General features: G+C 36.9%; 1 protein-coding gene across 1 annotated transcript; it reads right to left on the bottom strand.

Moving 5' to 3' along the window:
- Positions 1–8,607: 8,607 nt before the first annotated feature.
- LOC107871536 (receptor kinase-like protein Xa21) lies at positions 8,608–11,980 on the bottom strand. Its single transcript, XM_047412923.1, has 5 exons — positions 11,347–11,980; positions 10,893–11,115; positions 10,285–10,514; positions 9,098–9,919; positions 8,608–8,954 (listed from the first exon to the last, which is right to left on the bottom strand). Exons 1-5 carry the CDS (start codon positions 11,978–11,980, stop codon positions 8,608–8,610), a joined length of 2,256 nt encoding a protein of 751 aa, XP_047268879.1.
- Positions 11,981–14,916: the final 2,936 nt, after the last annotated feature.

Genomic DNA, 14,916 nt, shown 5'->3' with positions numbered 1-14,916 from the left:
GTTATCCATTTCCTCAAATCAAGATTTTCATTCCATATGTCTTCATCTGTTAGCCTTCTTTTGGTCAAAACCTCCATCAAAATGATGACGTAACTATAAACAGCTCTTGAGTCAAGTAGTAGTATTAAGATTAGTGCCTCAAGAGCTGCAGATTAGTTGTACCAGCTGCTGAAATTCAGCTTACAGCTTTAAAGATTGGACTAAGTTTAGGTAAATAAGGCTGCAATCATGCAGATTCTGATTTTATAACAGTTGCTGATCTTTAGGAAATAATGTTAGAGATATGATAGCTTATTTTACTCCTTTAATTAATCTTTTTCAGTTATGGTTTTATGTATTAATGTGGCAATGATCATTTCAATAAGCAATGAAAAATAACATATATTTTCTGCTCTTTCTCTTCTTGGTTCAAGTTCTGTTTTTTTATATAGATTAAGTTCTGTTCTTTCTTTCCAATAGGTACGTTGTTTTTGATTGACAAAAATACCAATATGGCTATGTCATTTCAGTCCCCACATAGTTTGACAATCAATACAGATAAATTGAGAAATGTTTCTCTTCTCTTTTCTACTAGACTACAATGTTTGCATCTGCATTATTGATAAAGGAAAATAGTATGATAGGCAAATATTTATTGTAACAAGGGCTTACACAGTTATTATCATGACTCGAGCTGAGGCTATGTCCGCGAAGGGCATGCCGAACCACCAAGGGTCAAGAGACCCCCGTAACTCCCCAACCCACTAGTGATATTGTCCACTCTAGGCCTAGGCCCGTACAACTTTAAAATGCATCACTAGAGAGTAAGAATTTCTTACTTATAAACCCAATATCCCTCCTGTGATTTGCTGATGCGGGAATCCTTCCTAAGTTGTGGTGTTACATACACCCCCCTTATGCACTCAGCGTCCTCATTGTGGTTTTCCCCACCGAATGGGATTTGCCTACACTCAAGAATGAGGTTTTCCCCATCTCACAGGGATTTGCCTACAATCAATTTAAACTATGGCCCACATTGACAGGGCTGACACAAAAGCAGCTTTAATACCATTCTGTCATGACCCAAGCCGAGGCCCTGGCTGAGACGGGCATTCCAAACGACAAATGCTCGAGAGACCCCCGTAACTCCCTAACCCATTAGTGATATTGTCCTCTTGGGCCTAGAGCAGATAATATCACTAGTGGTTTGGGACGTTATAGAGGTATCTCGGGCCTGTGTGGCTCGGGATGCCCGTCAGGGCCAGGACCTAAGGTCGGGTCATGATGGAATTCTTTCATGACCCAAGCCGAGACCCTGGCTATGAAGGGCATATTACTTTTGTACGCTGGCAACGGCCCTGTGGCGTAGTAGAGATTTAGAGACTCTGACCCTTGCGGCAAACTTAGGTTGGGGGCTTGGCTGCCGAGTTAAGGGCAGATTCCATATAGCTCGTAGAATTACAGAATTATAGGGTAAACTAGCTAGCGTAGTAGTAAAACAAAGAGTATGTCACAATGTTCAAATGATTTTATAGAGTCTTTTAAATATGCCTATGTGATTCTTAACATATGATATATTTATGAACTGTTTTAAATCGCTCTTATATATGTTGAATAAAAATTATTATTTTGGATTTTCTCTGCGTACTAGTACAACAGTATTGACCCCAACCTCTCAGGTTCTAAGGAACAATCTAGGGGTCCGGATAAGCAGTAGATTTCTTCAGACCGAAGTGTAAAGTTCAGTTGGTGAGCCTTCTATATTTCAAAAAGCCTAATTTCCTTCAATCATTTATTGTTATTATGATTTTGGTCTATTGGGGGCCTTGTCCTAGTTTTCAGACAACTTTAGAGATTTCATAGACCGAGTCAGATATTATTTTAATGTTGTCGGATTGCAGTCTTTAATATTATGTTGTTTTCAGAGCATGACCATGATCCCTTATTTAGTTATATTTATGCATTTATTTTTTATATATGAATGGTGTATATGATTACAAGTTAGATGGGCGTTCGGCTCTTCATGGTTTGGTTTACTTGTCATGGCCAGGGCCTAGGTTTGGGTCGTGACAAACTTGATATCAGAGCACGGTTTATGGTCCTAGGGTGTCTGCAAAATCATGCTAGGTAAGTTTTGTTTATGGGTGTGTAGCGCACCATAGTTATAAACAGGAGGCTACAAGGCGTTTAGGAATGTTTCTCTTTCTTCATGTTCTAGTTCGTGCTATGGAGTCAGAATGTTCCTCTTCCATACTCTAATTCATGCTATGGAGTCGCCCATATGAAAGTAAAGTTATCCCAATTCTTTCTCTTACTTTGATATAATTAGATATGTCTCATTGTTGAGGTGATTCAAGTGCAGAAGTTTAGAGTCTGAATGATATGGTCCTTTCTGATTGAGTCATATGAGATTTCAAAATTGTGCAAGGACTTGAGAAGATGTTGTTAGTGATTCAAGGTGTATTGATTCTAGTGTGAACTTTGATTCTGATGAAACCATGCTATTTAGCCTGTAGTATTAAGTTTATTCAATCCTTTTCAAAATTTATGTTATAGATGTCACACTTAAAGGGGAATGATGTGTACCAGAATGTTGGAACTATTGATGCGGTGTATTCAAGGAGAGATGCCTTGGTGTATGCTTTTTCCAGATGATGTAGTTTTGATTGATGAGGTGCGGAGGGGTGTGAATTATAAATTAGGGGTGTCGAGATAAACTCTTGAGTCTAAAGGGTTCAGGTTAAGTAGGAGCAAGATAGAATATTTGGAATGCAAGTTTAATGATGTGAGGCTGGAGAATGATGTAGTGAAATTGGAATCACAGGTGGTATGTAAGAGAGATGGTTTTAAGTATCTAGGGTTTGTGATTCAGGGTAACGGTGAGATTGACGAGGATGTCTCGCACAGTATTGGGTCGGGATGGATGAAGTGGAAGCTCACTTCGGGGGTGTTGTGTCATAAGAAGGTGCCGCCTAAGATTAAAGAAAAATTATACAGGGTGGCAGTCCGTCCGGCCATGTTGTATGGAGCAGAGTGTTGGCCAGTTAAGAACTCCCACATTCAAAAAATGAAGGTAGCGAAAGTACGGATGTTGCATTGGATGTGTGGGATAACTAGGGGGGATAGAGTTCAGAATGAGACTATTAGGGAGAAGTTTGGTGTGACTCCAGTGGAGAATAAGATGCAAAAAGTCCGATTGAGATGGTTCAAACACGTGATGAGGAGGGGCATGGATGCTTCGGTTCGTAGGTGTGAGAGGCTAACTTTGAAAGGTTTTAGGCGGGGTAGGGGTAGGCCGAAGAAGTACTGGGGAGAGGTAATTAGGTGGGACATGGAGCAGTTACAGCTCATTAAGGACATTACCCTAGATAGGAAGATCTGGAGGACGCGAATTAGGGAAGAAGGCTAGGGTCAGTTTGGGTCGCTAGTGTAGGGCATTACTTTTTGGGGGTAATATTCTTGTTATGATACCTTGTTTCATGCTTTATTACGAATCTGTTTACTTTTCTCTATTTACTATTACTTGTGGGTGTCTTATTTATGTTATGCCATCTTGTTCCATGCTTTACTAGGAATTTGTTTATTATTCCGTGTCTCGAGCCGGGGGTCTATCAAAAATAGGCTTTCTACTTCTTTAGAGGTAGAGGTATGGACTGCTTACATCTTACCCTCCCCAGACCTCACTATGTGGGAATATATTAGGTTTGTTGTTGTTGTTGTTGTGGAGCATAGATGAGTAGTGTTTCTAAGTTTAAGGTCTATTCGATGTATCTTGCAAGGTGGAGAATGCTTCAATTTCTTATATCCCATGAATTTTTATCTCATGATTAGTACCGATGTAAATCAGGCCTATGATCACCACATAAACTCATACCATATATGGTGATAATCATGATACCTAGAAATCAAGTGCAAGGTCATCTCTATGTCAATTCTTATTATCTTACCCTTCCCGCCTACACGATTTACTGGGGGTTATTATGAAGCTCTTTTGATACCTTTGCATATTTTATTGTGGAAAAATATTCAATGCGAGTTTACATTCTTTATTCCATACTTTTAGAGCTTCAACAAGTTCCTATCCATCATTCTGGGACAAATGATCCCAAGGGGGAGATAATGTAACACCCCGTACTTTTGGGCTAATGTTGAACTGTGTTTCTTATATTTATAGACCTAAACCTAATTATTTTTATTTAGATATAAGATTTAATAACATTTACTTACTGTGGGAACAACCTTGGAGGTGGACATACGTAAGTAAAATCTTCTAGCTAAAAAGTTAAGTTGAGCACTTTTCTATCGATTGACTTTTAGTTGACGATTGCATGGATCAACTTTCAGCGACCATTTCTCCTTGTATATAAAGAGTTATGTGGTCTACTATATAAAAAATTTAAATCCTTTGAGTCTTATTTCCAACGCCACCGACCATTCGTCAATTCGAGTCCAGGGTCAAAAGTTATGAGTGTTTGAATGAGGCATTGTCCAGGGTGTCCGATGTTCATGTGCCGCAAAGCAATCGCCTAAGCACACTGTCTCAACTATGAAATGGCCATGTGAAAAATAGCCTCTCCGGTCAAAAAGTATTTCGTTTGATTTATTTTAAGGTCATAAACATCTTTTATCATCCCATTACCATTCCTAACCCTCGTTGGACGAATTTTAAACCTTAAACACATTATTTTCTCTTTAAAAATTCACAAATCATCTTCCCTAAGCCAAAAGGGGAGAACTACCTAGGGTTAGGGAATTCAAGCTCCGGGGTTCTAATTTCTCTACTTTCTCTTTGATTTTTCTCCATCAAAAGGTATGTGGGACTATCCTAAATATCATGGGCATAAACTTTACAGTTTTAACAAGTTATATATATATATATATATATATATATATATATATATATATATATATGTAATGGATTTTGAAAATCGTTTAAAGAGCATGCATCATAAATCCAATTTGATGAAAGTACGTAATAATCATGGGTTTTTTCTAGAAGTTTAATTTATAATCTTGTGCATACATAATTTGTGTTTGAAAAGTGATTTATGAATATGACTTGTAAAATTTACTTCCCCATGACGAAATTTATGGTCTTATCATGTTATGAATTGTGAGTTGGGTTTGAGAGCATGAATTATAAACCCCATTTTGATCATGAGATTTATGTATTAACTAATGTTGGGGCTGCTTTATGAATGATGATAATTCTTGAATTTTAAATGTCTCTTTAACTATTATGCATTGTAGTTTTTCATGTTTTCAAAGGGGTATTTCTTATGCTGAAGGCTCTTGTGTCTTAACAGAATGAAATGCATGTGTTGAATAAAAGAATTGACAACCATATGTTAAAGACTTAAAATAGGAGTATGTTGCATAAGTTTTCATATGCTTTTACAATAACAACCCTCGTGTGATTTAAATCTTTTGGTGATTAATAATGCAATTTTTGAATAAAAGGGCATATGATATGATATGATATGATATGATATGGCTTGCAAGTCTAGGTATGACGATACCTATTACGAAATTCCCTTAGCATGAAAGTAAATAATGTTATAAGCATGAAGCATGGTTTTAAAGAACTGAAAATGGGCTTAAAGAGAGTTAGATGGTTACCCAAAGAATGAATGAATTCTGATAACTCATAGCCTAAAACCGTATTTTGTCGATGCGGGTTTCATGATATGTATGTCAGTAAGGAGGCATACTTTTCATAACATGGTGTGTCAGTAAGGAGGCATACCTTGCTTTATTATAGACCCCAACTCTTGCGGCAAATTTGGGTTGGGAGCTTGACCGCCGAGTTAAGGGTAGATTCCATGTAGCCGATGGGATTGTAGAAATGTATGGTGTACCATCTAACTCAGAAGTAAATCAAAGAGTTGATTCATTATTACAAGAAAATGTTTTGAAGCTCATCAAATTATGTCCATGTGTTTTCATTTACCTTATGCTAAACTGCTTTATGAAATGCTCTCACTTATGTTGTATAAAAATTTATGTTACTTTTGGGTTGTTCTACATACCAGTACTTTCGAGTATCGATCCCTTATATTTCAGGTTCTACCGTATAGTCCCATGGTCCATCACATTAGTAGAACATTTGGAATATGACACGATTGGTTATCCATCCATCTTTCATAAGGAATTTACTTATATATTGAGTTTTTCAGTACATGTTTCAGCTGGGGGCTTTGTCTCGGTCTAGACAGTTAGTGTTCAGTAGAGGCTTCGTAGATGAATTTTGGGTATTGTATTATCATATTTTGTTAACACAGTTTGTATTATAAGTTTCCTTGAATTTTATTATAGCTTCTTCACTTTGATTATGTATGGATTATTCTTATGATATTATGCTAAGGGGTTTCTCGGGCCTTCGTGGTTCAGGATGCCCTTCGCATCCAAGGCCTTGGTTCGAGTTGGGACAATAAAGAAATTGAATCTCTCCACAAGAATAGTACTTGGTCTTTGGTGAAGTTGCTGTCAGAAAGCAGAATCAATGGTTGCAAACGGGTTTTCAAGAAAAAGGATGGAATTCCAGGGTTTGAAGATGCAAGGTATAAGGCATGATTAGTTGTGAAGGGCTATAGTCAGGTTCAAGGAGTTGATTTTAAAAATATTTTCTCACCTGTTTTTAAACATAGCTCTATTGATGTCTTTCTTGCCTTAGTTTCCATGTATGATTTGGAATTAGAACAGTTTGATGTTAGGACAACTTTCTTACATGGCGAACTTGAGGAACAAATACAAATGATCAACCTGAAGGATTTGAAATTGAAGGAAAGGAAGATCATGTTTGCTTGTTGAATAAATCCTTGTATGGATTGAAATAACCTCCAAGACAATGGTACAAGAGGTTTGATTCCTTTATGTTGGATCATGATTATTCAAGGAGCAGGTATGATAGTTGTGTTTACTTTCGAAATTTAAATGATGATTCTTTCATTTACTTACTATTATATGTTGATGACATGATCATTACTGCTAAGGATTTGACAGAAATTCACAACTTGAAAACTCCGCTGAAAAGTGAATTTGAAACTAAAAGATTTAGGAGCAGCTAAGAAAATCCTTGGCATGGAGATCAGAAGAGATCGAGAAGCCAACAAGCTATTCTTGACCCAAAAAAGTACTTGGCGAGGTTTGGCATGAAAGAAGCTAAACCTGTAAGTACTCCTCTTGTTTATCATTTTAAGTTATCAATGTCTCAATCACCACAGTCAGAGGAAGAAGAAAAGTATATGGTACATATACCATATTCTAGGGAAGGTGGTAGTATTATGTATGCAATAGTGTGTACACGTTCAGACATTTCACAAGCAGTAAGTTCGGTAAGTCGATATATGGCTTATCCTGGAAAAGCACATTGGCAGGCGGTAAAATGGATTCTCGGATACTTGCGAGGTACTTCAAACGCATATTTGGAGTTTGGAAGAAATAATAACACTTCGGTTGGTTTTATAGACTCAGATTATGCAGGTGATCTTGACAAATGAAGATCATTGATTGGCTATGTATTTTGCACTAGTGGTTGTGCTATCAATTAGAAAGCTACATTACAACAAATAAAATCTTTATTTACTACCAAAGTAGAATATGTGGCAGTGACTGAGGCGATCAAAGAAGCCTTATGGTTGAAGGGTCTGTTTGCTGAACTCAGTCCACACCAAGGTGATATTATTATTTTCTGTGATAGTCAACGTGCCATCCACATGACTAAAGATCAAATTTATCATGAGAGGACGAAATATATTTACATCAAGACTCAAGTATCATTTTATTCAGGAATCTATTGTTGAAGGAAAGGTCTCAATCAACACTAGAGACAATCCTGCTTATATGTTCGCAAAGAGTTTTCCTGTCAGTAAGTTCAAGCAAAGCTTGAACTTACTGCCCTTTGTGAAGAATGATTTTTCCACACGGGCTTTTGCAGAGGGAATAAAATTTACTATATTAATCAAACTCAAGCCAAGGTGGAGATTTGTAATATGGACTTTGTTTCTTCTTTGGTTTACACTTGGTAAAAGCCAACCAAAGGCTTTTGGAAGATTATTTGTTCGTCTTGTCAAACAAGGTTGCTACCAAAGATTTTATTGTAAATTTCTCTCATTCACATGTAAATATTGAAATTTACATCTTCCATTAACATCATGGATGACATCAACAAGCCATTTACATCTCTATAAATGGGTACCTTCTTTCACATTCGTAACACATCAATTTCAAGAGTTCTCTTTCATTCTCATGTATTTATTCTCCCTTTCTATTTGGTTGTCAAACATTTATCTTAATCAATTGTTCAATAACTTAGGTTCTTTTCACCTAGTAGAAGTTTTGCTCACAGATACAATACATGCTTATAGACAATTAATAGCAAGTTTTTTTAGGAGTACATTTGTTTATCTCCAGAACCTACTATAAAGAATAGTGAAAACAAAAAGAGGAGCAACTGATCTGATTAATAGAGAAACTGTATACAAAAAGTGAAATACAAAATGCTGGACTACAACACTTTGAATTACAAACAGTACATGACTCCAAGTAGTACCATACAAAAACTTTACTTAAAAAACAACATATTTACTTGCTGCTGAGAAACAACACTGCAGGAACAGATACTAGCTTCTATATTTCCAGAAATGTGTTCTTGATTTTGTTAAGCCTCTTGACTACATCTTTCATGGTTATTCTTGATTCTGGCATTTCCATTGTGCAATCTAAAGCCAATTCTACCATTAAGGCTATGCAGATTTCACTTTTTGAAGTGATTTGCGCTTCCTTACGAAAAAGATTGTTATCTATAACGTCCATCATAGACCCTGAAAATGATTGTGTTATCCATTTCCTCAAGTCAAGATTTTCATTGCATATCTTTTCATCTGTTGGCCTTCTTTTGGTCAAAACCTCCATCAACACGATGCCGTAACTATAAACATCCCCATTAGTTGACACTATTCCCTCCGAGCCATATTCTTTGAAAAGAATGAAAGGAAAGAAAGTAAATTGAAATATAACACTAATTATGTACAAATAGAGACTTGCTTTTTCTTACTTCTAAAATTTGGAGACGTCTAATTATGCTAAGAGAAAACCTAAGAGAGTGGATATTATATACCTGGTGCGATATAACCAAGAGTGCCCAATGTCTCAGTATATGCCATGGACTTGCTTACAGCTAAAATTTTAGAGATGCCAAAATAACCAACATGAGCTACCATATTATCATCCAAAAGAATGTTTTCTGGCTTTAGGTCACAATTAACTATTGGAGTGATATGACCATGATGTAGATATTCAATTCCCATAGCCGCACCAAGCATTACAGTTACTCTTTGAAGAAGGTTGAACTGGCAATCTTCTCTGTACAACCAATTTTCAAGGCTCCCATTAGACATATATTGCAGAACAAAGGCACTTATATAGTCACTAAAACAAGTTGTGATCACGGGCACAAGATTCCTGTGCCTAACATTTCTCATCACTTCACATTCAGTGTCGAACCTCTTGCATACCTCCTCATATTCCAAATCAAGAATCTTTATGGATACCACAATTCCACTAGATAATGTGCCTTGGTACACAGAACCAGAACTTCCGACACCAATTAAATTTGATTCATCAAAATAATTTGTTGCTCGCTGAATCTCGTGATAGGAAACTAATTGATAAGTCTTGATATCTGGTACCTTTTCCACATCTTTGAACTTTCCTTTCTTCTTCCGTTTCAATATCAAAACTGAAACCAGCAAGAATATCAGAAATGATGAAATAACCACTGGAATAACAACCTTTAGCACTAGCTCCTTAGACTTTGATTGTAGTCCGGGATTAGCGCAAGCAGGAACCTCCAATATGTGCACTCCAAATAGTCCTTTGTTCCCAAGAAATGATTGGAGAGTGGAATTCACAAACACACCACCACTGGGTATTTCACCTTCTAAATCGTTAAATGAAACATTAATGCTTTTAAGTTATGAGAGTCTTTCCATGGACTTAGGAATAGTACCTGACATAGCATTTAAAGACAAATCCAAGAATTGCAAGCTTATCAAGTTGGCAAAGGATAATGGAATTTGGCCATAAAATCAATTGTTTGATAGGTCAAGATACTGCAGGTTTTGGAGTTCCCCCAATCTGCTTGGTATCATGCCCGAAAAGTGATTACCAGAAAGATAAAGTTCTACAATGGCCTTCAGTCCTCCAATAGGTCATTATCACCTAGACTTAATTGAACCAAATTAGATAAATGACATACTTCCTCTAGAATATGTCCGTTCAATTTATTGTTCGGTAGAAACAAACCTTGGAGTTGTTTAAGCTTACCAATCTCAGGAGGAATATTTCCCTTCAAGTTATTTCCTCCAAGGGTTAGTTCTGTTAGACTGCTCATGTTGCCTCTAACTGGGGGGATGAGGCCATTGATCTGTGCATCTGATATATATAAGTCTTCGATAGTAGATGAAAGATTCCCAATAGAATTGGGCAGAACACCATTCAACGGATTGGGACCCACTTTTAGATATAGCAACATCCTGCAGTCCACCAAAGAATTGAAGAATCGCAACTCATGGTCTGTTGGTTCATTGGTAAGTTGATTATGATGTAGGAACAGATATCGTAGCTCACGAAGATTTCCCAAATTATTAGGAATAGTTCCTTAAAAAAAGTTATTTGATAGGTCCAGTATCTCAAGCTTGGAAGCATTTGTTATGAACAATGGAATTTCCCCTTCCAGCTGATTTTCTCCCAAGAGAAGCAGTTTAAGGCTTGGAAGATGAAGACCTGTAGTGGCTGGAATGGTCCCTGAAATGTTGTTGAAATAGACAGCTATCGTTTCCAAAGAAGATATATTGAAAATAGCCTCTGGAATTTGACCAATAAGATTAGAATTATGGCCAAAGCTTAATCACCTCAAATTTGATAGCTTCCCCAATTCTGGAGGAATTGGGCCCTCCAATCGATTTCCTGTACAGTCAACATATTGCAGAGGGGAAATATTGGCCAATGAAGCGGGAATAGTCCCTGATATTGGATTTTCTCCAATATAAAACACCTCGAGTTTTGATAAACAACCAATATTTCTGGGTATCTCTCCAGTTATGCTGTTGAGAGATATGGACAAAACTTGGAGCTCTGTGAGTTGGCATATGTTAGAAGGAATGCAACCAGAAATTTGGTTGTTAGATACACTTTAAAACTCTAGATTTGACACAATATTCTCTTCATTAAGCAAGAGAGAACCAGAAAGTCTATTGAATCTCAGAGATGTGACAAGAAGCGACCAAATATTGAACAGTACTGCAGGAATTGAACCTATTAATTGATTATCATTTAAGGACAAAAATTTAAGCTGGCTCAGATTACCGATCTCTTTTGGAAGGTTGCCACTGATTCTGTTCCCAGCCAAACTGAAGTTCATCAACTTTGTGGCATTTCCAACAGAAGGAGGGATTATACCTGTGAGGCTATTGTTCCTCAGATTCAAGACTCTGAGTTCTGGTACAATCCATGGCCCTTTCCACATGTCACCACCGAGTTTATTGAAAGCTAAGGAAATTACTTGAACCCTCCGGTGTTGAAATAGACTTGTTGGAATACTTCCTTGAAGCTGATTGTTTCTAACATCAATCACTCGCAAGCGAGGCAAGTGGCCAAGTCCGAAAGGGATGCCACCATGGAGGCTGTTATTCTGTAGATTGAGCATGCTGAGAAAGGACAAATTGGCCAAAGAGGAGGAAATTGTGCCTTGAAGTTGCATATCGGGAAGCGCCAAGGATACAACCCTTTGCCTTTTTGGACTGCAAGTGACACCAAACCAAGAGCAAAAGGAAGTATTCTTAGTCCAATTATTTACCAAAAAATGACTAGGACTAGTAACAAGACCTTTGAAAGCTAGTAGAGCTTGTTGATCTGTTTCATTTGATGAAGCAGCTGATATCGAAAGAGAGTAATATTGAATTAGAAAGAGAAGAATCAATAAGAAAATGTGTTTCTCCATATATGATGTTACTATGCACTGCATCGAAGGGATTTGGAAAATGATTTGTTTGATTGATTGCCAAGATTTTCAAAAAAAAATAAAAAAATAAACAAACAGAAAAGGATAAGTGATCAGTATTAACGTAAATAAAATGTTAGTTGACTCAGTTTGGTTTATTAATTATTTCCAAAAACAGAAGAAAAGTTGTGGAAATAATTACTCAAGAAAGTTAGCTGTTAGGTAACGCTGTCGAATTAATGGCATGTATTGTACGACTTATAACATGATGTGATATTGTCTATTTTGGTCAAGAATCTGACATTGATTATAGGGAAAAGGCTCAGATATGACATGGAACTATTAGAAATGGCTCATTTATGTCATTCCTTAAAAGTTTGGCTTGTTTATGTCATCGCCGTTACAAAACAGGTTCATCTATGTCTTTTTTAAAAAGAAAAAAATTGGGGGGAGGGGAAGGGGAATGGGGGAGGGGATTACAATGTGGGGAATCGAACCCTAACCAACTAAGCTACTAAGATTCCCCAACAGGTTCATCTATGTCTTTCCTTGTTAACGGTGGTTTTCCAAAAATAACTTTGCCATGTGTGTTTTTACTAGAGGTCCACATCATTAAGTGAAATAACGAAAAAAGGCTCAAATATGCCATCAAACTATCAGTAATGGCTCGTTTATGCCATCCGTTAAAAGTTTATCTTGTTAATGCCATTATCGTTACAAAACGGGTTCATCCATTCCATTACTTGTTAACGGTGGTTTTTCAAAAACAGCTTTTGATATAAGCACGATCATGAAGATGAATGTTTTTGAGTATTTTGGATGTAACCTCAGAGGTGTACGAGTTGAAGTGTTAAAAAGCGCTCCAAATCGCCCCTAAAAACACTCCATGGGTGCCTATTTGCCTACTTGGTCATTAAAGGGCCTTTTTGTCATTTGATTTTTTATTTGTAAAGTACTATAAATAGAACAATATAGGGTTTTAGTTCATTAGTTTTTGTTGGATATTGTTGAAAGAACACATCTCTTGAGAGAGAGGGTCTCTAGGCCAAAACTAGGACATGAACAAGTGTGGATTCACTTGTGATTGTGTATTGCTTGGAAACGTTGGTGCTTGAGCGGCGGAATTTCTCTTGTGTCACGTAAGAGTGTGGTGCTGCTATTGTAAGTCTTAGGGGTCCTTAGATTTAATACATCTTTGGGTTCTTAACCTTGTAATAGTTTATGTCCCACTTCCTATCTTTACATATCATGTACTAGTTGTGTAGTCTGGTGAACCATTTGGTTCTTGTTGTTCCTGTAATCTTGTAACTGTTGGATTATTGTTATTGTAGTATTGTTCCTCTCGTTATTATTGTTTATCTCTTGTTGTTGTTAGTGCTTTTGGTGTCATTTACACCTTGTTTCTTGATTTTGTTGGAACTGAGATTTGGTGTTTGTTGAGCTCTCGGTTTCCCTTTGTTTGTGGACTATTTTTGGATTGTTTTTGATACGTACCAAATTTGTATCATATCAACTTTCACACGTGTCATCTTACTAGAGATCCACGTCACTAATTAAAATTATGCAATGGTCCCAACTAAGTTAACTAAACAACTGAATATATTTTGAGATATTCACAAGAGAGGCCTAAGATATTCTTTTGTCAAGCCTTATAAACCTTAAAATGACTAATTAATCATTCTCTTTTGCATACATTTTGGTAGATTTTTCATTCAATTCTATGACGGAAAATCTTCCTCAAAGATTCAAGGCACTGACTATTATTAACTAAATGTAAGAGAAAATAGGCCACACACATCTTCACTAGTCTTCAAGAGTCACGTTTTTAGAATAAGAAGATGATATTAACAACAAGAACAAGCAAGTCAATAATAATACTAGTGAATCGAAAGAGCCTCACATGGCTTCACTAGACTTGAAGATTCCAACAACACAAGATTAACAAGATTACAACAGGGATAGTAACTTGACACACAATATTCAATGATCTAAGAACCTTAACAAGAGAAAGCACCCTAAGATTAATGAATATTAATACCAAGCTCTTACTTGGACCAAGAGGAACTCAAAGAAGCCAAGACCCTAGTTTCTAGCCAAGAGACAACACTAGTATCACTCTACTAGTGAGTTCTTTGAATTGGGACTTCTCCAATGGAAGAAAGAAGTTCCAAAATATTACAAAGTGTTTGTTGTCTTCCAAAATATGAACGAACTAACTCCAAAATAACCCTAATACTATCTATTTATATTAGTCCACAAAGGGAGAAAACAAATGACCATACTACCCTTGCCAAGGGGTGGCCTTGGAGTGAAAGTTTATTACACTTCAAGGCTCATCTTCACACTTAAAAACATTTAATCCACTGGAAGGATCAAGTACCAACTCACACACGGCCATTTGCATGAACATAGCTTGGAGTTTTTGTAACTCCCAAGCTTGGATACGTGTGAATGGTCGTGAACTTGTTGGACAGCTTGTAGAACTTGTTAGACAGCTTGGTACACCCGTATCATGCTCTCCATCTTGAGAGAAATTTGAACTCAAATTTGACATTTGGCCATCCTCAACCGCATCCACTAGAGAAAGATCACACATGTTGAAAGTGTTGTGCACTTGGTATTCTGGGGGAAGGTCAATCTTGTAGGAATTATCATTGATTCTTTCAAGTACTTGGAATGGACCATCACCCCTTGGCATCAATTTGGTCCTTCTTTGAAATGGAAACTGATCTTTCCTAAGGTGCACCCACACCAATCTCCCGGTTCAAAAATGAGTTTCTTTCTTCCTTTGTTTTCCCGCTTTGCAATCTCTTGATTTTTCTTCTCAAGTCGAAGATGCACCTTCTCATGCCACTTTTTCATAAAATCTTCCCGCTTTCATCCATCTAGGCTAATCATAAGATCATTTGTCAAAGGAGTTAAATCCAAAGGGGTAA

Source organism: Capsicum annuum, chromosome 5, assembly GCF_002878395.1.
Source record: "Capsicum annuum cultivar UCD-10X-F1 chromosome 5, UCD10Xv1.1, whole genome shotgun sequence".
Classification (NCBI taxonomy): domain Eukaryota; kingdom Viridiplantae; phylum Streptophyta; class Magnoliopsida; order Solanales; family Solanaceae; genus Capsicum; species Capsicum annuum.
Note: the sequence above shows the minus strand (reverse complement) of the source record. Positions and strands in the feature narration are given on the sequence as shown.